The sequence below is a fragment of the Peromyscus californicus genome, unplaced genomic scaffold (genome assembly GCF_007827085.1).
Source record: "Peromyscus californicus insignis strain IS unplaced genomic scaffold, ASM782708v3 Scaffold_9__1_contigs__length_137607984, whole genome shotgun sequence".
In the NCBI taxonomy this organism is placed as follows: domain Eukaryota; kingdom Metazoa; phylum Chordata; class Mammalia; order Rodentia; family Cricetidae; genus Peromyscus; species Peromyscus californicus.
In genome coordinates, this window is record NW_026294617.1 from 132470031 (window position 1) to 132494884 (window position 24854).

Below are 24854 nucleotides of genomic sequence, written 5' to 3' on the forward strand. Positions count from 1 at the left end.
ATACTTCAGATGCTGTTCCTTCTGGATCACCTTCACAGACAAGCCTAGAGTCAGTGTTTAACTAGGCATCTGCATGTCCTATGCTTCAGTCAAATTGACACAAGGAATTAACTGTCACAGGAGGAATTCTGGCTTAACAGCAAACTGTAAGCATGCGGCAGTGCCCAGGACAGCACCCAACAGAGAATTATACTGTCCAGAAACAGTAGAAAGCTTGAAACACCTTGATTTAGAATATGCCAAATTTTTCTTGGCCAATTTCATTTCTCCTGCTGTGCTCAAAAGCAGTAATTACTGTTGGAATTTCAACATGTCCTGTGTCATGTGTCCCAGTCTCCCTTCCTCAGTGTCAGAGCATCTTTATGTGGTTGGACCATTCCTGACATCCAGGGTTGAACCATGGCATGGAGGGCTGATCTCTCACTTCCTTTATTTTTAACACTTGTTTTATTTATTTATTGAGTGTGTGAATATGTGTATGCACATGCCATAGCTTGAACATGGAGTTCAAAGAACAGCTCACAGGAATTGGTTCTCTCTTCTGACACTTGGCTCCTGGGCTCAATGCACATTTTTTGGCTTGACCAAGTTGCATTACCCACCAAGCCACCTCACTATCCCAGATCTTGCAACATATCTGTGTGAAATATTTCACTTCATGTCTGTGTGAAATTCTAGCTTGACATTCATGTGTTGACTTCATAAGTAATGCCATTAATGACATCTTGCTAGGAAATAACACTAATGGGTTGCTCAGGTAAAGCCCAGACAGTTGGCAAGATGCATGAAAGAAGCTAGATAACCACACACTTTATGTTTCTGTGCTTTTACCAGTCTGTCTGAAAGGAGATACATCCAGTGAAAGCCCTGTTGGAATAAAACACACTTCTGAATGAATGTTCTGGAACACCAAAGAGTCTTTAATCACAGAATGAACACCAGAAGTAATATCACAAGATAGGGCAATCAACAACATTGTAAGAAATCTAATTGGAGATGCTCCAACACAAGCCTGCATAGTTTAGTCTAGGAATACATAAGGATCAGAACCAACCCGGACATCTGCACAGATTAACCCCATCCCTAAGCAACTAAGGCACTTTATATATCAAACTAAGAACAATTCTTCATGCACATTCCGTGTTTGCTCTTTGGCACTTCATGCTCGGTGCAATTCAAAGCCCACCCTGTAGAAGGGAATCAAGTGAAAGCAGAATAAACAAGGCAATGTGAAGAGCCCTCAGAGGGCAGAGCACTGTAATTGGAAGTGAGCTTGCCATGGATAGAATCACTGCTGTCACTCTGTGGGAAAATTCTCTTTAGGTGTACGTCAGACATGTCAGCTGCTGTCCTCAAAGCTGCCACTGTTCCGACGGGAGTGAAAGTGCATTGGGCTCATGGGATCAGACACATAGCCTGCATCAGAAAAGAAGTTCAGTTGTTACTTTTTGACCTTCTAGCACATCCCCCTGCTTATATTAACTAGGTGAACTCAGTGCCAGACAATCCTTTGGGATCCTGGGACTGGAGACTGGACCAGAGTCCCTGGTGCTGCTCAGATTTAAAAGTGGAAACATGGTGCTGACACCAGATGGACATTCATGGCAAGTGTCTGCTTTGAACACACTGGTTGGTAGTTAATATTTTGGGTTTATGGGAAAGCAGTACATGCTTCTGGAAGGGAGCCTGTCATGATGGCTAAGAGCACAGGTTTCATGCCAGGCAAATGTGTTTTAAGTAATGGTTCCATGATTACTGTCTTTGGGATATTTGTCAGCTTAAATCTTTCTAAGCTTCAGCACCATCATCCCTAAATGGGAGAATGGTTAGTTCATATTACAAGGCTGCTGTATGCAACTGATGACTGACAGTCAATACCAGGGGATGAAGCAAAGGATGACCTGAAAGGGAAGGTGGAGACAGTGCTTACAGAAAAAGAAGAGCAGCCTGGAAATGTTTACTTTGTTGTCTCCCTAGATGCTCACCTTTTAAGAGCTCATCAAATGCCCAGGTCTGAAGACCAGTGGCATTTGATGCCCTTTGAAGCAACAGCATCTCCAAGAATGGATCCAGTAGCTCTAGAGTGCAGCACTGGGCAAAAGAACTCACTGTGTCAGTGCGGGGTGCTGCTCCCTGTCCACACTGGTATAGGACCACCCACTACTTCTGCAAAATGGGCCGTTGATCAATAGCTGCTGATGGGTTTGCCCCCATCAACATCCCAGTTATCAGAGTCGATACATTATTTCTAAGCCACATAGCCATATGCAGGAGTTTGGGCACATTCACTTTCAAAAGAAAAATCTCTGTCAAAATCTCTTAGAAGGCATGCCGTAACAAACTCTTCTGCAAGGAAATGCTGCTGACATCGCTATTCCTGAGCGTGGGCCTGTCTCGCTCTCCTCTATCAGGATTGGCCCAGGTCAGGGCTGAGGGCCAGTGTGTATGTGTGTGCCTGTGTGTGCCTGTGCCTGTGCCTGTGTGTGTGTGTGTGTGTGTGTGTGTGTGTGTGTGTGTGTGTGCATATATGTGTGTGTTTGTGCATTTGAGCCTGTGTGAGAGTGCATGTGTGTTGGGAGGTGAGGCATGTTGGATGAGAGAAAGTCAACTCACATCATAAATCTTAACTGTTGGTCAATAATGCAGAATCAACATTCTAGTATAAAAATATTTCTTTTGTCCAGCTGAAATATAACTTCACTCCGGGCACGGACAGAGCTTTACTCAGCCAGTGGTGCGTTACTGCTTTCTCATTTTCTAATGCTCCACACACAATTTCACTGGCTTTGGCTGTGGCAGCACCTCTCACTCCACTGACTCCAGTGAAAACCTGACAGTAAGTGTGAGTCCCATGGGGTGGGTGGGCTATGCTTCAGGAATGAGTGGCAAATTCAACAGCCACCGAGGCTGGCATTTTACAGTGATGTTCTGTGGCATGCAAGGCAGACACATATGGCTGGAAAGCTGGAGAGTGGCTTAACCAGAATTTGACTGCACAGTGCAGGAAGAGGCTGAGCCACATCTCTGTGTTTTATGACTCAAGTCTGAGGTTAAGACTGAACAGTTGCATGTTCAGTTTCGCTTCCATGTTCTCCTTCTGCTTATTGAGGTTAAAAATAACTCAACCTCTGGGTCCTGGCTCAGGGAGCAGCATGGAAGAGGGGTAGAAGAGAGCTCCTGGAGGACATGACAAGTCCATGGTACTTGCCTTAATTGGGGTTACTGTTGCTAGGATAAAACACCATGAGCAAAAACAAGTTAGGGAGGAAAGGATTTATTTGACTTACACTTCCAAAAGGCTGTTAATCATCAAAGGAAATCAGGACAGGAGCCAAAACAGGGCAGGAAACTGGAGGCAGGAGCTGATGCTGAGGGCATGGGGGAGTGCTGCCTACTGGCTTGCTCATCACGGCTTGTTCAGTTTGTTTTCTTTTAGAACCTAGGACCACAAGCCAAGGACAGCTCTACCCACAGTGGGCTGGTCCCTCCCCTGTTAATCACTAATTTAAAAAATGCCTATAGGTTTGCCTGCCTACAGTTTGATCTTAGGGAGGCATTTTCTCAGTTAGGCTCCCTCCTCTCCAATGACTCTAGCTTGTGTCAGGCTGACATAAGGCTAGCCAGCACAGCCCTCAACTCAGTAGCTGTGGTAACACATAAAGGTTTGCATGAGATCAAGCCAGCCAATACTACAGCATAGGTGGAGATTGGTACATAAGTCTACACTCCAAGCTGAGGAATATTGGCAGCTGATGGCTCCTGGTAGGTTGACCATGCTCTTCTAGTGGATGACCCTTCACCCATGCACATATGGGTAGCACTAAATGGATTTAGAGGGTTATTTAAAAAGAATAGCTGAAGTCAGGAGAAGGATGTATGTGTGATGAGGCGTGGGGGGAGGGGGACCAGAGTTGTTTCACAGGAAGAGTGGGGGAGTAAATATGACCACTGTGCATTACATTTGAAATTTTCAAAGACTATATTTAAAATACCTTAAAAAATAACTAGAAAAAGAAAGCTCATGAGGTTGTTGCTGTGGGAAATGAAAGTACAGTCAGACTAGGAACAGTTGCCTGGCTGGGAAATGGAGGATTGCTGTGATTTTGAGGGTAACCTCAGCTACATGGAGAGATACTATTTCAAAGAAGCAAATGGAAATACAGACCAAAATAAAAGAAAAGAAAGGATAATTTAAGCTGTGCAAATTACTATTCTTAGGAGGAAAGTACAAAATGAATGTGTCATATCTGTAAGAATTATCACTCCATCCAAACACCCTAATGTTTTCTTTTGGCTCTGGTACAGAGATGTTCAGGAAAAGTAGACATTTATACTATTATTCAACCCCCGTTTCCTATACTTCATCTTGGGTAGTTCTCTGTGTGCTATTTCTTTAAGAAGAAATCCTTAAGGGGCTGGGAAGATTGCTCAGCCATTAAGAGTGCTGGCTACTCTTGCAGAAGATCCAAGTTTGAGTCCCAGTATCAACATGGCAGTTCACAACATCTGAAACTCCAATTCCAGGGGATCTAATGCCCTTGTCTGATCTTCATGGCACCAACATTCACGTAGAACATAGACATGCATGCAAGCAAGACATTCACACATAAAATAAAATGAATAAATCTAAAAAGTTTTTAAAATTATAATTATTTTTAGGCTAAAGAGTAGCTTCATGCAGACTCTGCCTTTCCCACTAGGCCCTGAGCTCATAGACTGCCCTGTATGTGGCTGAGAAGCCTTAAGAAAACACACTGGTATCTATTGAAAGATATGATGTTGTGACACCTGGAGCATGTTTGCCCTCTGGGGAATCCATTCCTGGACTGGCCAATTACTCAATGCCTCTGGTGCAGGAGCCCATCTGCATGCTAACACACAGGAGAACAGAGCCCTTTCCTCTAAGGCTCTCAAGACAGCCAGGTTTCACTGCATTGCAGCAAGCAGAGATGTTTCCCTTTGTTCCTTCAAGGTTTTCCAATGCCTTGTGTAGTAGTTCTCTGGAGACAAGGTGCATGGATCCCATAATGTAGGGTCTTAAGCCACTAATATCAGAGAAACCAGTTCCTTCTTCTTGAAACATAGCTCTAGAAACAAATCGGACATGTTTAACTGATGTGTTCAGTCCTCCATGCAATCAAAGGAAGTGGCCATGAATAAATGGGCCATTGCGTTAGTATTTAGATTAATATGGAACCCCTCAGACTTTAAGAGTGTAAAGGACAGCATGGCCCTAGTCCTAGCTGGTGGTAGTTAAAGTTAGATGGTATGATATTTCTAGTAGGAAATATTAAATATATCATACTTATCTATAGGAATCCTCAATCTATCCAAACACACTAATGTAGCTGATGGTAAAGGCTCCTGTATTTCCCTTGGCTTCTAGAGGCCAGCATCAAACTTTATTATTTTGTATGAATTTGTCATGGAGCAGTCCTGTGAGACAGACCCAGGTGGCTGTCCTGTGCCTTTGTGCCGGCTGTTTGAGGGAATGCTGTTTGAGGGAATGGATGGAATGTTTAAACCCTGTGGTGCTCAGTTCCCAGGGAAGAACTCTCACAGGGAATGTGATTGTGGGAACTCACCTTTCTGTTCTTCTCCCTGCACACAGTGAGGTGGGCTCAGAGGCAGCAGGTTCAGGGCAATGACGACCAAGGGTTTACAATGCCAGGTGAGCCAGAGATGATTTACATAAAAACCTTGCATCCTCTTAGAACTTCAGTACATACAAACTCACACACACTCACAATCTCTGGAACCTGCATACACTCCCACACAGACATATGTTCATATACATTCTGGGTATCCTTGCTTATACACATACATACCCTTGAACTCACATATACTCACACCCAATGTGTACATACTGACACTCTCATGTATGCACACTCACACATACATGCACACCCATGCTCACACACACTCATGTACACTCATACTCATGTAGAGTCTGGCATACTTTTTTAAGCTTGAAGATAAATGAAGAGTTATAAAGACTTCAGTATCAGGTTAGAATCTGTATAATATTTTTAAATTACCTATTATTTATGTTATTACAAAATACAAAATTTTCTCCCTTGCTACCAAAATGAATGACAGCCACCTCCCTAGGAGTGATTTCCTTGATGTGTGCTACTTACCGTATTTGTCAGTGGTTGAGTACTGGGCACTTCTGCTCATTTCCTCCAAAGACAGGCCTGGATTGGAGTGTGTCCCGACACTGGAAGATGAATGGGACACTGCTTTACATGGGGGGCTGGGCTCATAAAATATCATCTAAAACAGAATTCAGTCAATCAGCAGAGATCCCAAGGAATGTCAACGAGATGTCTACTTAGTTTGGTTTTATTTATATCTTGTTTGGCTTGAGCTTAGAACTGTTTGAGTAAGTTAGATCTAGGTGTGAGTCTTGCCATCTTTCTTCCTCTAGGTTATAGTTGCCAGCAGCTTAGCCTTGGGTAAACACTATCTCTGAGCCTCAGTTTATGTATCTGCACACTAAGAGAAGACATTGATATTTCTATCATCTTGTTTTAATGGTTGGATATAAACAAAAGAGTACTGAGTCTAGATACAGCCAATACTGCAATCTTTACTTAAAAGCAGCTAAGGATGTTAATGTCTTAGTAGGTCTACATAACTGCAACACATCCTAAGCACTATTACAAAATGATAACTGCACAGACCTGTAGCACGAATCTTAAAAGGTCTTATTAATAAAATTCAAACCTGGAGCCAGGTATTGAGGTTAAAGCTGGAAGATCAGAGAAGCAGAACAAGCCACAGCTAACCTCACCTCACCAATTCCTCAGCTGATCCTGTTTCCTCAGACTGGAAGCCTCTGAGTCCTCATCCAAATGGATCTCAGCTGAATCGCTGCTCAAAAGCCTAAAAGTTTAACAGACTCTAGTTCCTGGTTTTCACACCTTTCTGCTATCACTTCCTGGGATTAAAGGTATGTGTCACCATGCCTGGCTGTTTCCAGTGTGACTTTGAACTCACAGAGATCCAGATGGATTTCTGCCTTTGGAATGCTAGGATCAAAGTTGTGTGTGCCACCATTTTCTGGCCTCTATATCTAGTGGCCGTTCTTTTCTGACCCCAGATAAGTTTATTAGGGTGCACAATATATTGGGGAACACAATATCACCACACAGACCTGTGTTATCACTTATGTCCAGCCTTTTAATGCAGTCTGCAGCAGTGTGGCACTGTATTCTCAGTTCACACTTAAGTAAACAGTGTCCCAGGAATGGGCCTTCAGAGGTCGGGTGTAACTCATCTAAAACTTGACATCTCAAAGCCGCACACTTACGTAGTCCTCAGGAATGCATTTCCCCCAGTGTTCCCTGGTCCTCCTCTTTCTCCCAGTTTCTACTTCAGTTCGTTTAGGAGGTGACTTCCTTCCCTGTCCTGATCTCACCACGTCTGCTGGTCACTGCACATGTTGCATATCTACAAGCTTCCTTGCATTCATTTGGTCTTTATTGTTCTCAGAGCAGCTGCCCTGGGAGCCCAGGATCCCCCTGCCCCTCTGACTCCCCGGGGCCACAGCAGAACTCTGCATACCAAGAGCTCCCCAGTCCCTTCCCTGGCTTTGGTCACTGGCGTCAATGTCAGCCAGTGTGTGCTCCACAGTCCTCACGTCTCTCCTTCCAGTCAAGGAATCTTTGCAAACACCACCGGATCCACCCATCTCACTCTGCTAGTGAGCTGATCTCTTTCTCCTCAGGACTTGTACAGTTCTTCTCCTAATTAGTTTCTCTGCTTTCACCCCATCTCTGAATGAAACATTTGATCCCTATTTCCCATAGTGTTCATTTCGAAATATAAAGCAGGTTAGGACATCTGCCTGCTTAAGCCTCCCAGTGAGTCCCTGGTTCACTTGGGACACAATGAAAATGCTCTACTGTCTTCTCCAGACCCTGCCCCGCCTCCTCTCCAGCATATCTCCCACTCTTTATTACATCCCCTTTCCCTCAAGCGCTCCTGGGAGCCTTCCCATCACTAACTCGCCCTCCAAGCCTCTTCCTCAAGATCCTGATGCTGAACCCCTGCCTTGCCTCACCTATGACTGCTCCCCTGTCATCCAGGCTTCATTTCACTGTCCTTTTCTCAGCCAGTTCTTCTCTGACGGCTTCTCCGAAGGAGCCAGTCTTCTGCTGTGGTCGCGCCATTTAATGATGGTCTTATTTATTTTGGAACTTGCATGTTATCTGCTTATGTATACACTGACAACTATATGTTGTAAGGCAGGGGACTAGTTTCTTATTCCCTGCTGAGCCCTCAACCCTCACAGTAATCCTGGCCCATGTGAGAAGGTCAACCAGTAGTTTTGAAAAACTGAATAAACGAATGAATTCTTAAATGATGCCTGCCACTCCACCCTTCCTCTACTGGGTACATCTGTAACAAAAGCTGTAGCTTAGCCTGCCTCTGTTTCCCTAGGCCTGAAGGTTAGAGGCCAGAGCCCTCTGCTGTTCCTGTATTTGCTTTCTTTGGGTCTTGTGTTCCACTGTTCCTCAACCCCTGCCCCCCATCCCCAATAAATACAAGTTCAGCCACACTAACTGACAGTGGATTTTCCAGACATTCCCAAATACTCTGTTCCTCTGGTTGTGCCTTAGCTGACTGCCGTGCTTACATGTGTGTGCTGACGTCTCATTGACCCTGACGGAAGGCAGGGTGCGCTACTGCTAGGAACGGGCAGTTCATGCTAGGTGGCTACAGTTGCGTCATGTGTCTTTTGCTTTTTTTTGTTTGTTTGTTTTTTGTTTTTTGAGACAGGGTTTCTCTGTGTAGCTTTGTGCCTTTCCTGGAACTCACTTTATAGACCAGGCTGGCCTCGAACTCACAGAGATCCACCTGCCTCTGCCTCCCGAGTGCTGGGATTAAAGGCGTGTGCCACCACCGCCCGGCGTCTTTTGCTTTTATACTATGACGATAACCGACTTAGGCCTCAGTTATGCTTCTGTAAAGTGAGGAGTATAACAAGACTTGTGTTGGAGGTTTATTGTGAGCGTTGTTTAAAGTCTTTTGGTGTTACGGTTTATGAAGCAGTAAAAGTCACTTGAGTTTAGTATGCATCCAAGTCAGCCAGTTCTGTGAAGATGTCTGGAGAAGCCCCCTCCTCTTCAGCACCCTTCAGGACTCCATACTATAATCACAGTGCTGCCGTGAGTCTGCTCTGGGGTAGCATTGCCTGTATTAGCGTGCTATTGAACTCAGTTACACAGAGGAGAACCAAGATCCTGTTCAGTGTTGTTGGACTCTCACTGGGCTTCTTCAGTAGTTTACGGTCAAAATGAAAGTGTGATAAATAAAATCAAGAGCTTCAAAACTGTTTCTTTAGAGAAATTAGTTTTCTGTAATGTTGGCTCATATTTAACTGCCTTAAAAATAATCTCTAGCCTCACCTCCTTAAGCTACACAGAACGATGATGTCTTAGAGGGAGGGAATGATTAAAGAGGAAAAATTATTGGCTCAAAGCATGACAGAATCATCTCAATCAACATTAAATAGCAAACAGCACATAATGCTGGTCAGTAGACTGTTGATCCATTTTCAAAATTAAATTTCTTTTTTCAGTATCTGTAGCTTCCTGAGGACTCTAGCTCCCTTTAAGCGTTGTGTCCTCTGCAGTAGTCTTGGCAACAGTACGGTAATAGGGAATAAATACTTTATCACCAAAATGGCTATCTGGTTCCCTTGAATAAAAGCCTATCTCCAGGATGCCCTGGGTGTTCAATGGCTGAATGCAGTTCATGCCTGGGAACTTAACCTTCCCCAGGAGATACCACACACACTGGCACTGGACTCTGTTCTAGGATGACAGACAGATGGGTGCCAAGCACACCCAGGTCAAACAAAAGAAGAAACTAGACACCAGTTGATAGAGCTAGCTGTTCACACCCATGCACATTTCACCTTCAGCAAAGGTTTCAGAGATGCTCAGAGTTTAAGGCAGGTGTCAGGACTGGGACTAAAGTAGAGACCACAAAAACAGGGCCCTTCCAGTGATGCAGCACCCACAAAGCAAATGCCTGAGACTGTGAGCCCATGGCAGGTAAGACAAGCACTGGCTTCTGCGTGTTCCATTGGTTTCTGATTCCTTCTGTTTTGTTTGTGTTTTGAGGCAGGATCTCGGGTAGCCTGTGCTGTGCTCTGACTGACAATACAGCTGAAGATGACTTTGAATCTGGATCTTTTTGTCTCCATTTAGCAAGTGTCCCAGTGATAGGCATTAATCACCATGTGCAGTTCATAGTGTTTCAATCATAACTGAAACCAGGCAGACTTCTTATGCTTAAAGAATGATTGTCTCTATCTGTATATGTATACATATATCTGTGTATGTATATGGCTAGGAAATCCTATATGTATATTTTGTGAGTGTAAGGTAATTTTTTTCTCTTATAAAAAGAGAACAAGATAATTTTAAAACATTTTTTGTATAATATGGTATGATTGATGTCTCTTAGCACTGAACAGTTTTTCACTTTGGACTAAACAATTCACATGAATCCTGCAACTTGTACAGGCACAGTTATTGCTATTGGCTGAAATGAATTCAACAATGATGCCCATCACAAGTACACTGGGCAAAAATTATCAACTGAAAAATAAATTGTGATGAATATAAGGCCACAGAGCTATGGGTAACAGAAAAGTAGCTGAAGACAGAGCACATCCCAGCAAAGGCCCCACTTCCTCAAATGAGCACACTTCAGAGTCTACTGCTTCAGCACGTGGGTGACAGGCGTCACCATAGGCACTGCTCTAGATAGGCAGGACGAAACCCCAGCGTTTCTGCACTCCTTAGAAATTGCTTAGATTACTAGCGGCCACCAAAGTTAAATAAGAAAAGAAAATTGCATAACTTTGCTGTATGGTTATCATAAAGAGGAAGGGGAGGCCTTCAGCTGGAACACACATCTGGTTTCTGGCAGAGGATGGCTAGATTTTCTCATGATTACTTGGCCAGTAGGACAGGGAGACTTGTGTCAAAGGACAAGTGATTAGAGTGAATTATTAGTAACTGAACATTCAGGGGTAACTTGAGGTCTGCATCAGCCACTATGGGTGACTGTCCCTTCAAGGTTAGAGTGAGCCTTAGGCATTGTCAATAATTAGGTCAAAAGTCTGAAAACAAATTGAGCTGTTCACAAAGAGGCCATAGTCATCCCACCCTGGAAATGTGAAAGCCGAGCCTGGAGTAGCTGTTGGGGCCAGGTACAAAAGGTGTCTCTGGAAGTCACAGAGGGATGTCTCTGTTGTTCTGTTCCTTATATTCTCAGAAGGGCTTCATGGATGATGTGGACTGATAAGAACCTGGCACATTAGAAAGTTGAGTAAGATGATAACTCCCATTTAGGCAGGAGATTTTTATCTTCCTTATCTGAGTCCTCTGACTCTCAGTCAGGACTGACTGTCTAATTTTCACATACACACATGCATGCATGCACGCACGCACGCACGCACGCACATCACAGTGTACCTGGCTATACACTGAATGTGGTATTTGCAGCTTTTGTATACACAGTTCATTTGATTCATGTCATCTGCCTGAAAGGACCATCTCTGTTTCTGAGGAAGAACTACACTGCCACCAAGATGACACTGAGCAATGTGAGGGATTTCAGAGAAACCCATACTTGGGTTTGATATCCTGGCTATGTACGGCTGGCTCTGGGGAATGCAGGAAGGCTTCACAGAAGGTTGTATAGATCATTTTGTGTATATCCATGTTGCAGTACTTGAGAGGTGGTGGTAGGGACCCCCTAAAACCCACATTAAGCTATCTCTTTATCCAGGAAGGTTTCTGTTAAGTGAGATCCAAGAAGAAACAAGGAGACTATTGTCTGAACAGGTGGGGAACCTCTCCTGCCATCTCTCTGGAGTCTGGGGATGATCCAGTGTCATAGGGAGTCCAAATGGCCCCATTTAGAGCTTTCAAAGCAGACAGAGCTGTTGCTTCCATACCACAGCCTGCCAAATGCTTTGGTATCAGAGAATGAATTCCAGGTTTGGCTATGGGGTCTCTTGAATTCTCAGAATATTTCCTAGAGCCATAATTACTTCTGACTGTGTGACATTCCAAAAAGTCTGCTGAAAGAAATCCTTCCTTTGTTATTACCTTCTCCCTTGGGTGATACGTGTAGCTTTGGGACTATGGTTTGGTGAGTTATGATAAATGTATACTGTTATCCATGGCTTGGATGTAGTAATGGAATTAAAACAATGGAATAAAAGATACAGAACATCTAAGTTTAACCACAATGACATAATAATAACAATAGCAATTGCCTATATTCCCTATACTTATCAAGGGCTCTGTTGATTCCACATCCTTTTCACTGCTTAGCTTGTAACATTTTGCTGAAGCCCCCGAGGCATCTGGGAAAGCACAAACTTGATGTCCACACTAGGGCGATGGAGAGCCAGCTCAAATGCTCAGATGGCTGGCACTAATGCTCATGGTTGGCAGGAGGCTGAACCAGGGCTTGAACAAAAGGCCTTCAGAGCTTCAGACCAGAATTTCCCTAGTAAACAGTCTATTTAACTGCAGCAGACACCAGACTATTCTATCACCTGGGAACTCACTGAAATAGTCGTGAGGAGCTACAGATATTTGTATCTTTGGCAAATAAAAATGAACAACAAATTCCTCATTATAAACACCCTGTGCCTTCACAACAAAAGTAGAATCATCTTCCTTATGTCTTGCTCTGTTTGACTTTCTGAACTCTGTTTCTTTCCTCTTAGCACACTTGTGCACCTGCTGTTAAACCTGAGTTACACACATGCATACAAACACACATACATACACATGCATATATATATATATATATATATATATGCATATTCTCCTACACTCACATACACACGACAATGCACACATGCATGAACACACATACACACATGTATGTACCATATACACTCATATACACACATACATATATACACATATAAATATACACACACAAATGTGCATGCATACACATGTGTGCACATGCACACGCAGACACACACACACACACACACACACACACACACACACACTGATCTTTAAAAATTCAGCATTTATGACTCCCATACACTCCCCTTGTCTTGGGTAATGTTTAAGGCTGCACATATGGATTCATGTTCCTGTAAACAGCCTCGGTTACATTGAACAACAACAGGAAAAATCATTAGGTGACTGATGTGATTAAACACTCCAAGCAAAATAGTCTTCCATTCTAATTGGTCCAATTAGGTTTTATGTAGCTAACAACGCCCTCGGGCTACCTGCATCCTGGAAGAATTAGCCATTTGGACTTCAAATAAGACAATGCCATCCAGGGCCTCACAGCTTTGCAAATGTTTTTGTGGTTTATTGGCTCTTTCCGCCATCTGTCAAAACTGTGTTCCTATGTGAGGCTGTTAGTACAAACTTCCTGGCCAGGGCACCCTTGTGTGCTTCCCCAAGAGGAATAGTCCAAGGTAGGAGTCGTGCCTTTCACTCAAAAGTAAGCCCACACAGATAACTTCTATCAGAATTTTAGTTGGTTGACACCAACCTGAAAAACTGATTCAAAGAAGAGTCAGAGAAACGGGCAGCTGAAATGCTAACAAAGGTGTTTACACTATGAAGTCAGTGCTTGCCGTGGAAAAGGCTGTGAGTGGGTTGGCTGAACCTTTTGGCATTTAGCTGGAAACAAATAGTTCTGTTTAAAGTAGATCTGCCATAAGGGATAAATGCCTTGCTCTGCTCTGTGGTGTCTTTTCATGCAGACCACATCTCCTCCCGAGCAAAGGGTAAGACAGCATTTCTATCAGAATTGCAAACACCTTTGCCTAACTTTGAAACAGTCTAATTATACTTTTACTAGTTAATTTATCCATTAAGTTCAATATTATTTATTTATTCAAGACTTTATCCTGGCTGTTTTTAAAGCATTGTTTTGTGTTTGTCAATATTCTGTATTTGAGAATGTCTTAAATTAAAAGAAATTTATTGCTGCTGTTACATAGAATGGGCAATAGCCTATGTATTTATGGAACCAATGATCAGTGCAAAATATCTCTTGCAGGAAAATCAAACCCATTAGTTCTGTTTCAGTAGCAAAAATCCCAGTCTAGAAAGGCTTGGCCACCAACCAGGTCAGGGCTTTGCTTGAGCCATTAGGCAAATGTCCAAGGTCCCACTCAGTTCCCCCATTTTTAAAGAAAAAAGTAATTAGCCAAAGAAATATGAATAAGGAAAGTGCTTAAAATATGTGCTAAATCCTTGACAGCTACTGAATCACCAATGTGCTCAACAGTGATGCCACCCCCACACATCACCTCTCAGTTTATCTCAAAATATGATCAGGTACAAGTGAGTTAGAGATAAAACATGGTCAGGGCAGGCCTTCACTGCTAAAAATGAGAAATGTCTTTGAAATTTAGCAAAAGCCTCCCCCTGCTCTGTGCTCACTGTCATTTAAAAAGGAAAGGGAAGATTGTATTGCATACCTCAGAGATCTGGGAAGCACAGCCACCAAAAGCCAAGTCCTCCCTGCCCCATTTTTCCAGCACTTCTTTTCTTTTACCAAGAAGGAAAACTCAGGTCTTGAGAGGTGAGGTGAACTCTCCATATTCCTCCAGATTTGGGTGTCAACGTTATAGAGAAGTCAGAAACATGACCTGTGATGCCCAACTCCTAGCCATCTGTGGTGGGTTTGATTCTTTAGTAGAAAAGGCAACTGACATTGTTGGATTATGGTTATGTGTCAAACACTGCCAGATGCCTTAAAGACAGCTCAAAATTAACCTAACAATCCATTTTACATCGAGGAAACTGAGTCTGAGAGGGAGTAACTCATGTTCTCGTTACACAATATCAATTCATACTCAGCCAGGTAACATCCAAACATCTTGTTATTTCTGCTTCATCCTATTCTGTCTCTGTCTTTCTCTCTTGCCCTCCTTCCCTCCTCTTTCCACCCCCTCCCTTCTTCTCTCTCTTGGTTAACACCAACCAAAGCACAATGTTGGGGCTGGCTGCATCCTGTAGACACAGACATGGATGTGTTGGATGTGGCCTGAGACAGCTGGGGAGGGAAATGTGGGCACATCCAGCCAAACTCCAGTGCAGGGGGAGTTACCCTGACGTGTGCCCTTCCTACCAAGATGGAAAGGACAGAGAGTTTGGGTTGTGGAAGTATAGTCATTTGTGGGTAGGGGAGGATAGGTGTGTGTAGAAAGACCTAGGCATTCTATTTGAAGGAATATTTAATGTTATACAATCTCAAACACGAGGCAAGGCTGCAGCAACAGTTTAGCTGCTTTTTTTCCCTGAACAACGTCAACAGTAAGTTGTCAATCAGATGTTCATCAACAAACAAGAATTTAAGTGTACAGCATTGTTCCCTCAAACTGGTTCTGGAATGCATTCTCAGCCCACGTTCATGTTTTGCTATTTATCTGGATAACAGCCCTCATCACAAAAGAATCTGACTTGATTTACACATTGCATTTAAGTGTCATTTTTCTTTAATCACTCTTGTCCCAGAACAGTATCTTAGTCTTGGCCCGGAACCTGCTCTTTCTCCAAGCCCTGTGATACCCAACTCCTAGCCATCTGTGGTGGGTTTGATTCTTTAGTAGAAAAGGCAACTGACATTGTTGGATTATGGTTATGTGTCAAACACTGCCAGGTGCCTTAAAGGGGTAGACTTTAGACGGCAGGTTCCTGGTGTTGGCTCCACATGGATGAAGGGATGAGTTTCCAATCCTCTTCTTGGCAGGCAATTCTAGGGGACAGTGAGAGTGAACACGCATGTGTGGAGGTGTTTGGAATGTGTCTTTCTTGCTGAGTCAGAGCTGATATATCCACTTGCATCACCCCACATCCATTCCAGTTTTCTTCTTTCCGACATTTATCTGTTCTTTCACAGGAAGAAACCTGCCTGCCCACAGCACATGTAGACTGATCAATGCTCCTGAGTACATGCCCCCTTCTACTCCCTGGCACACCACACAGGTGTTTGCATCTCCCCACTCCATTTCCTCCCCACACTCATGTAGATGCTTTCCTTGTTCTCATGGTCTGGTGTCCACCAGCTGGCCTCCCCTGCACTAGTTTCCTCCTCTCTCTCCTCAGACCATTTTCACTTAGCCTGTATGCCAGCTCTTTGCATCTGCATCCACAGAACCCTCTTCCCCACACTCAGGCCCCGAAGTCCCCACATGGTACATGTTGCTGTGCAGATGTTCTTCTCATCCCACTGTCCATCATCCTGCATGTCCATCCTGATCTTCTTCTTGGGCTCTGACCCTGTATGTGGCTACTGCTCCCACTGCCCATCTCACGGATGCCCTGCCCACTGTTTGGCTCTGACTTCCACGTCAGCTTTCTCTCTCATAGAGATGCCTTGCTCACCACACCTGGGATCCAGTATCATGGCTGAGAAACCCTAGTGTCCTGTGGGAACTCTGTCCTATCTGTGCCAGGCAGTGGCTACCACCTCTCATACCATTCTTGTGGTCACTTCCCATAATCTTCTTAGAATGTCACCTTCCTCCTCTGCTACTGAGAAAGCTGACCTAGTCCAACCCCATCCCGTGGCTTCTGGATCAAACCACTCAAGAATGGAAGGGAAGGGACGAGAAGAGAAAGTTACAAGGACCTAAGGGCCTATGTGTGCCTGTGGATCTCTCTCTACCCACCAGAGACAGGCGACTGGTGCTGTTTCTCACACGCTCCAGTTGACCTGTGTACTTAACTCACAGTCCTTGGACTTTTGGGGAAGTCTCTTGGACACATTTTTCCAGAGAGAAACAATCCGAGAGAAAAATCTCAGTGCTGGTCAGCTACAGCAGTGAGTCAATCTTCAATGCATCTCATATTCCCTTTCCTTCCTATGTATCTTAGATTACACTACACAGAAAGCAGCTTATACCCAGATCCATTTTACCTGTTTTCTTTTTAGACAAATGTACTCTAGGCTGGATTAGACCTTGTGACACTCTTGTCTTACCTTCCTGAATGCTGGGGTTACAAGCACGCACCCCCTCACTCAGTTCATGGTCTGGGTTTAATGGAGCACAGATGAAGATGGTTGGCTTCCTCGATTGAGTAGTTAAGTTGTATAAAAGCAAGTGTGTGTATACCTTTCTGTAGGTACCTGAGTAAGACTCTCTGCACTAACTAAGCTTTTTTTCTGATACAAGGCATTCGGTAAGTATGAGTTAATTAGTGAATAAGTGAATGAACGGTGGTTCCTTCTTCATAACTTTGCTCGGGTCTATCTGTGGTTACTTCTGATTCTTTCTAATAAAGCTTGTGGTCACTGGACAATCTCCAGTTTCTTTAGCCATCACATATAAAGCTGTATTGCTGTAATTAAAAGACCCAGTAGAGTGGTAATCCACGCACAGGGCACCGTTCCTTCCGTTGCTCAGCCCATTCCTTTCTGAACGTTATTGGCAGAGGAATCTACATTACGGCATCTTCATCACCACTGTGGAAATGATAGGAAAGTGGAGCTGAGGACAAAGAAAGACTTCAGCTCTTCTGTGATGGGCTGGTTCATGGAAAAAGAAGGTGGCATGGTGGCCTCAGCCCAGCCCTACTATTTGATCTCACAGGATAGCTACCCAGAGCTACCCAGAGGCCATTGGTCGTGTTCACCTGTCTCTGTTGGGTTGTGTGGCTTCCTCACAGGGAAAAGCCCCTCTGCAGTCTTTGTTTGTCTGGTGCCTATATGGTACCAGAACTGGCTGAAGTAAACACATGGATGTGAAGTTAGTCCTCAGTTTTCCACCAGATTCTGATATTCTTATCTCTGTGGTTTCAGGGCCATATGACTTGAGTAAACTTTAGTTCTTTGAGAACAGTGAACTTCTGTCTGTGAAGAACCAGGAAGGGGCTATGTTGGCTTCTAAACAGCATGGTTTGTGTCACAGTTATTGGTGCTAGAGTATAAAAATGAACACAGACCACAAGGTGACAAAGACATTGGCATGTTCCAGTAATACAGTGCCCAAACAGAGAGCAGGATGGACTCCGCCCATGGCTTTAAGTTCACCAGTCTCTCCCTTAGAGCAGCTATAAATCCCATCTGCGCTTGCTGTTCCCCTAAACTGCCCCCATTGTGGCCAGCCAGCACTGTCTCCATGAAAGAAGAGACTTCACTCACCTGTCATTGTCATTGCTTCTCATGGGGCAGAAGTGTTAAGGACTAAAGTGTAGGTGGCCATGAAAAGACAAGAGAGACACACGTTGCTGTGCATTATTCAGTGTTTACATTAGGTATGAACAGGTCACATCATCACGTGAGTCTCACTGAAAACCTTTGATGAGAGTTTGGTTTTTGTCTTCAGCCTGGGACTACTTTTCTTGTTACTATAACAGAAGACCTGATATGAGCAGCGTTAGGGTTATTGTATCTCATGGATTGAGGGTGCCATCCATCATGCAAAGGTGGCATGGTGGAGAAAGTAGCTCCCAGTGAGGCAGTGGGGGATGTAAAACTTCTTGATCATATCTGTGTAGATTATCAAAGAAAGAAAAGGGAATTCTGGTGCTCAAACAGCTTTATCTATTTTCTTTTATTATTCAGTGTAGGTCCTTAGTCCATGAAACGGTGCCACCCTCTACCCCCTCCAATGTCTGGATGGGTTTTCCCTACTCAGTTAAAAATCTTTCTGAAAATAATCTCTCAGACACACACAGTCAAGGTGACGTGTCCAGTCAAGCTGGCAATGAGCACAAGCCCCTACAGCTCAACACACGAGGAAGCCGGTGTTTAGAGAGCCAAACTAACTTTCCTGGGTCTCACAGCTTATGAGTGACAGACCTTGAACTTGAACTCAGGCCTATCTGAACCCAAGCTGTCAGCCATTTCTTTAGACCATGGGTGGTTACATAAATAAAAATCATAAAACCAACTTCATCAATGGAAGACAAAATCAGCAAGTGGCTAGGCATGCATGGAGTGGGCATCCCTCTGCTTCTGGGCAGAGGGAAGTTAAAAGCGCATCTCTGTTGAGTTTAGATCCCTGGTTTCCGTTGTGTGAATTCTGATCTCTGCAAGAAATTCCATGTTCCTTTGTTCTTTGTGACAGGCCAGTCTGAACGGGAAGGGTTTGAAACTCCCTAAACTCTTTGAACAGGCAGAACATTGATCTTCACAAATCATTTGAAACACCCTAAGGGAGGTTAAAAATTACAAGCAATGTGTGTTTTTGTTTTTGTTTTAAGTGAATGTACACCAAACCGCTGGGACCCTTTGCCTGACTGTACACTACCAATGCTTTCCTCTCTCCTCTGTGCATTCTGCACTGTCACACCCTGAATAATGGAGTGGCATGGCATTGCCAGGGTGACCTGTTCTCCTGATGTCCTCCTGGAGTTATGTAGGCCTGATAACCCCCTCTAGTGTGATGTGCTGTGACATCTCTTTGAATCCTGGGCAACCCAGGGCTTGACACTTCCTGCAGATCCCACTGCTGCTCTGACCTTCTGTGTTGGCAGGAACATGATTAGATTTGGTAAAAGAAGTACTGATTGGCCTCTGCACAGCTAGATCTTGATGGCCACTTTCGTACTGCTATGTACAAAGCCCTGACATGAGGCACCAGAAATAGAGCAGGGGCTGCAGTTTGTTAGCTACCTGTGCATCCTCAGCATTTGGAGCCTGGCATGGAGCTCACATGCTTACAGAAAAACTTTGTTTGGACTGAGCTTCTGGTCATTTCTCCAGGCTCCTCTCTCAGCAGAATTTCTGTGTGGGTCAAGCAGTAGGTTAGGAATATGAACGTCAAGTCAGACTGAGCTGGGTTTTCAGTTCCAGCATCTCCACTGTCTATGGCATATCTTCCTAGGCCTCACTTTTCTCTTCCACACCACAAGAACAATGAGGTGACCTGTTTCTGTGAGGATTATACTCAATGATCTAGGTGTAACGAACTTAGAAGAACACACAGTAGGTGCTCAGTGAACACCAGCATAACACACAGTAGGTGCTCAGTAAACACCAGCATAACACAAAGTAGGTGCTCGGTGAACACCAGCATAACACACAGTAGGTGCTTAGTGAGCACCAGCATAACACACAGTAGGTGCTCAGTGAGCACCAGCATAACACACAGTAGGTGCTCAGTGAACACCAGTTATCATCAGGGTGAGTCCTCCCAGCCACTCTACTTATAATCACAAGCCATATTTCTTTCCATACTCTCCTACGCCACCACTGTTGTAGAATACTACACAATTCATTCATTCGTCAATTTTTTTTCTGTCTCTGAGACAAGGTCTCAAGTATTTGAGACTGGCTCCTAACTCTTTATGTAGATGAGGATGACCTAAATTTCTGATCCTCCTGCCTCTACTTCCTAGTGTTAGGATTACAGCCTTGCACCAACACACCTAGATTATGGTCATACATGCCAGGCTGGGGATCCTGGTGCTAGGAATCAAACCCAGGGTATTGTGCATGATAAGTACTTACTCTACCAATGTAGCTGCATCCAGGGCCCAAGTAATTTATTAAAAGATTATGTCACTTCATTCCACACTAGAATTAAATCTTCATGGGGGACTCAACCATTGATATATTTGATGTTACATGTACAGTCTAGAATTAAAAGCCCTTGAAAAATTATTTTTTGCCAAATAAGTGAATAAATTAAGGAATAGTCAGAGGCTCAGAACTAAGAAAAATGGAAGATCTTCTATGAGCTTCATTCCAAAGGATATTTTGTAGTTGTTAGCTAATGGATTTTTTTGCATTATTTTTGTGAAAGAAAAGATTGTGTGGAGGTCTGTCTTAGTTAGGGTTTCTATTGCTGTGAAAAGACACCATGACTATAGAAATGCTTATACAGGAAAACATTTCATTGGGGCTGGATTACAGTTCAGAAATTCAGTCCATTATCATCATGGTGGGAAGCATGGCAGCATGTAGGCAGACATGGTGCTGGAGAAGGAGCTGAGAGTTCTACATCTGGATCAGCAGGCAGCAGGAAGAGACCTGTGAGCTACTAGGCCTGGCTTGAGCTTCTGAGACCTCAAAGCCTGTCCCCAGTAACCTATTTCCTGGAACAAAGCCACACCTATTCCTGCAAAGCCACACCTCCTAATAGTGCCAATACCTATGTGCTTATGGGATCATTTTCATTTAAGCTACCATAAGGTCTGATAGGAAGTACCAGGTTGGCCCAAACCTAGCAAAGCCAGTCAGACCTCAAGGCAAGGTGGAGTCCTTGGTGTGAGTACCAGAAGGCCTTCTAGTGGTCAGTGAAAGAGCCAGGGCCCCTTTACTCTAGCGGATCTGCAGAGGCTTGCTGTCTTTGTGTTGTCTGAGATAGCACAAGCAGGCTGGGATCAGTCTCAAAGAACTCCATGGACTCCCTGCAAATATAACATTTACTGTGTATTTTAAAGACTTCTCATGTATAGGACATCACTAGATGTTTAGGAAGCAAAAAATACACAGTTGTGTGTGGCTGACCATGGTATGGGACTGGCCACAACAAGGCTGTTGTTAGTGATAGGCATTCACGCACACTTATTGGTGAACACAGCAGGCACACCTTGTTCAGGCCTTTGCAATGAAATGTGGCTTATGGGATTGTGCTGTGTAGTAGATAATGGTATAGGGAATGTAGAAAACCACAGAAATCACATGCAGAACTCCACACCTTTGTACATCCACAGGATTCATGAACATTTCAAGTAGGATCATGTCTGCGAGGCCTTTTGGAATCATAATATTGATTTCACATGGTATTTCTTAGTTTTCCCAGCAGAAGTGGAGTGTGGTGTTGTACTCATTATTTTTTCCTATAAGGGAGCTGCAATGATGGCAGATCATGCCATGTGCCTGAGGTCACCTGACTGGTAACAGTGAGACAAGAGGGGTACTTCAGTGTGTTTCCATTCACTGTTCATTGGCTGCTAGGCTACAGGATGCCTTGTGGTGGGTTGTGGGGAGGCCTGGGGTTCTTAGCCATCTGGCTCTTCAGTTTTCAGTCTGGAAGGCAGACATCAGAGCTTCTGGACACAGGCTTCTGGAATCTTTGCAGGGACATGCTTGTATTTTACACATCTGAATCTGGTCTTAAACTCTCTCCCAAAACCAGGGACTTAGGCAAAGTGACCACTGGCTCGAATCTGTGGCAGTCACCAACTTTAGTCCAGACTTGAGTCATGAGTGTCCCAGAAGGATGTAGACAGTGTTGTACTGGGATTTCTTCCTTAGTGATTAAACTTAGGCACACACCGTTCAGCCACTGAGATAAGTACCTCTTGCATTATTGGACCATGTGGGAAAAGACAGATTCTGTCACGCAATTCATTAAGACAAAATGCCCTCAGGATGCATCTGTACACTGTGGAGGGGAAGTCGTGAATCTCTTACTACAGATATCCCCCAGCCACCTCTCAGGAAGTGTACCTCACACTGTCTCTTAATGTGAGACCCAGATCTGAAAGGAAGTGGTATCTGGGGACCTGGTAATCGGAGCTATGGCACGTTCCCATAGGAACGCTAGGCCCTTGCTTCCTTTATTTATGCAGCCTTGCAGCAGCTGCCGCCTTTGGATTCTGGCTCCAGAAAGTGAAGGCAGCAGATCCAAGCACAGAACCACCCTGACTATCTCTCTTTGAAGCCCTTGAGTACTCAGCCCTCTATTTGTGTCTGGCCCTGATTCATCATGGGCCTGAATGCTTCACCTGCTATATCAAGTTTCCAATAGAGCCTGAGACAGATTTCACTAAAAGGAATGAACACTGGCCAGCAAATCTCAGCATGGGAACTTTGCAAAGAGAGAAGGGTAGGGAATGAGGCTGGTGGTAATTATTCCTGCCTGCGATCACTGGAGGATATTGATATACATATGTCCCTCATTTTATTTTATTTTTTGTTCTACCAGGGTTTCAGCCACCTGCTTGGAAGATTAACAACGGTTGGATGCAGACCCAGAATCACTGGGCTTTGGAGAAGTTATTATTCATAGCAGAAACAGCATTATGAATAGACTAGCGTGGGTTTTAAAGAAATCCTGACTTATTCTCTGAGATCAGAGCACTTCACATTTAAGCAGAAAAAGCTAATGACATGCACCCGCTCTCTAGCTGTCTATTCCTTCAGCAGGGTCCCTGGTCTTTATATACATGCATATATATATATATATATACACATACATACATATATATGTATATATATATATACACACATATATATGTATGTATGTATGTATCATCATGCTTGGCTGAAATGACCTGCTCACACTGTGAGGACCGAAACTGGGTCCATACTGCTGATCCCTTGGCCTGGAAAACACTGGGGTTTTAGCAGTCATTTTCTAGACAAAAGAAGCAATAAGGCAAGCAAAGAGGGGTTTGTGGAAATGGTAGCATTTGGGAGCTGTGGGCATGGCTCAATTGGTAAAGATTTGCCTTGCAAGCATGAGAGCTGGAGTTTCCTCTTCAGAATTGGGCATGATACACATCTGCTATCCCAGCACTCTGGAGGTGTAAGCAAGAGGATCAGAAGTTTAGAGTAATCCTTGGCTATAAGAAGCTTGAGGACAGCCTGGGCTACATGCGACTAAAAATCAATCAAGCAAACAAACAAAACAATATAAACAAAACAAAATAAACTAACCTGTAACTGGTGAATGGAGGGAGAAGGTGCAGAAACAGCATGGATGGAAATACATGAGATGCAGCAATTCTGTTAAGTCTATATTAATGCTTAATAATTCTTCCAGCCACCATAACCAAAGATCAGACTGTCACACTTGACAGATCCTTTTGGGTCACTTCATCAGTATATTCCAACTCCTCTGGCCCAATATCCCCCCAAGGTGCACTCTCCTTCTGGTTCTTCTTGCTCCATCTGGGTGCTACTAGGTTGACGGTCTGCCCTCAGACCTGAACACACTTTTGCCAGACTCATCTTCTAAATCCAGCACTGTAGCTAATTCAGCTCCTCAGAGATCTTAATGCATAGAGTTGTTTTGGGCACTGGTTCTCAGGAGGTAATTCCTGGATTATCAGCTTAAAATCCCTTGTGAGTAGGCTGTAAATGCAATTTCTACTTCCATCACCTTGCCAGGCCTGAAACTTGGGCAGTGGGCCCAGTAATCTGTACTTCAAGAGGCCTTCAGGTGAGTCCAGCTTCCGCTCATTTTGACAACTAGTAGCTTTGTCAAAGACCTTGACCTGCACACTCAGATAACTGAATCTAAGAGCCCTTCTTGCCTCATGGCCTAGTCTCACACCCTCTTCCTGTACCTGGCTGTATTTCTTACATGAATCACTTCCTAACCTCAGCTTCTTCATCAGATAGGTAAGTGAGACTTGGTTCTCTGAGAACTGAACACAGCACACCAAGCAGAGTGATTGATCACAGCACCTACATTTATGGAGCTTGACTCAAAGCCCACCACTGCTAACTCTCCTTACCACCCTTGTACTGACACAGAAGCCTATTGTAGTTAGATCCAAAGACCCACTTCCCATTTCCTGGGCAGGCCTTGGGCCACTAATACTGGGCCTTGCTAACCTTTGGGCTCAGGTACTCGATGTGTGTCAGTGAGGAGTCAATGCCAGAAAATTCTTGACAGTAATTAAGCATCTTGAAGAAGAATCTCTGCGTGAATTGGATGGGGTGAAAATTCTAATGGAAGTTAATGAGACATTGACTTACTCTCTGACCCGAGAAAATAGGATAATTCAGTTCTTTTATTCCCATCTGTAAAATGGGATTAATGCTATTAACCTCCTTTAAAAGAATTACACCTGCAGATAGAGGACACATTAAAAATTATCCACAGTATAGAAAACGGTTCCCATTACAGATAATGAGTAACACCT

General features: G+C 43.9%; 1 protein-coding gene across 1 annotated transcript in view; it reads right to left on the reverse strand.

Moving 5' to 3' along the window:
• Positions 1 to 1025: 1025 nt before the first annotated feature.
• Tnni3k (TNNI3 interacting kinase) overlaps positions 1026 to 24854 on the reverse strand; it is a 268692-nt gene continuing 244863 nt past the window's right edge. Inside the window, exons 24-25 of the mRNA XM_052730298.1 lie at positions 6141 to 6220; positions 1026 to 1416 (exon numbers count right to left, since the gene is read on the reverse strand). Coding sequence (XP_052586258.1) covers positions 1340 to 1416; positions 6141 to 6220 — 157 coding nt within the window. The 3' untranslated portion in view covers positions 1026 to 1339. The remainder of the gene's footprint in view (positions 1417 to 6140; positions 6221 to 24854) is intronic.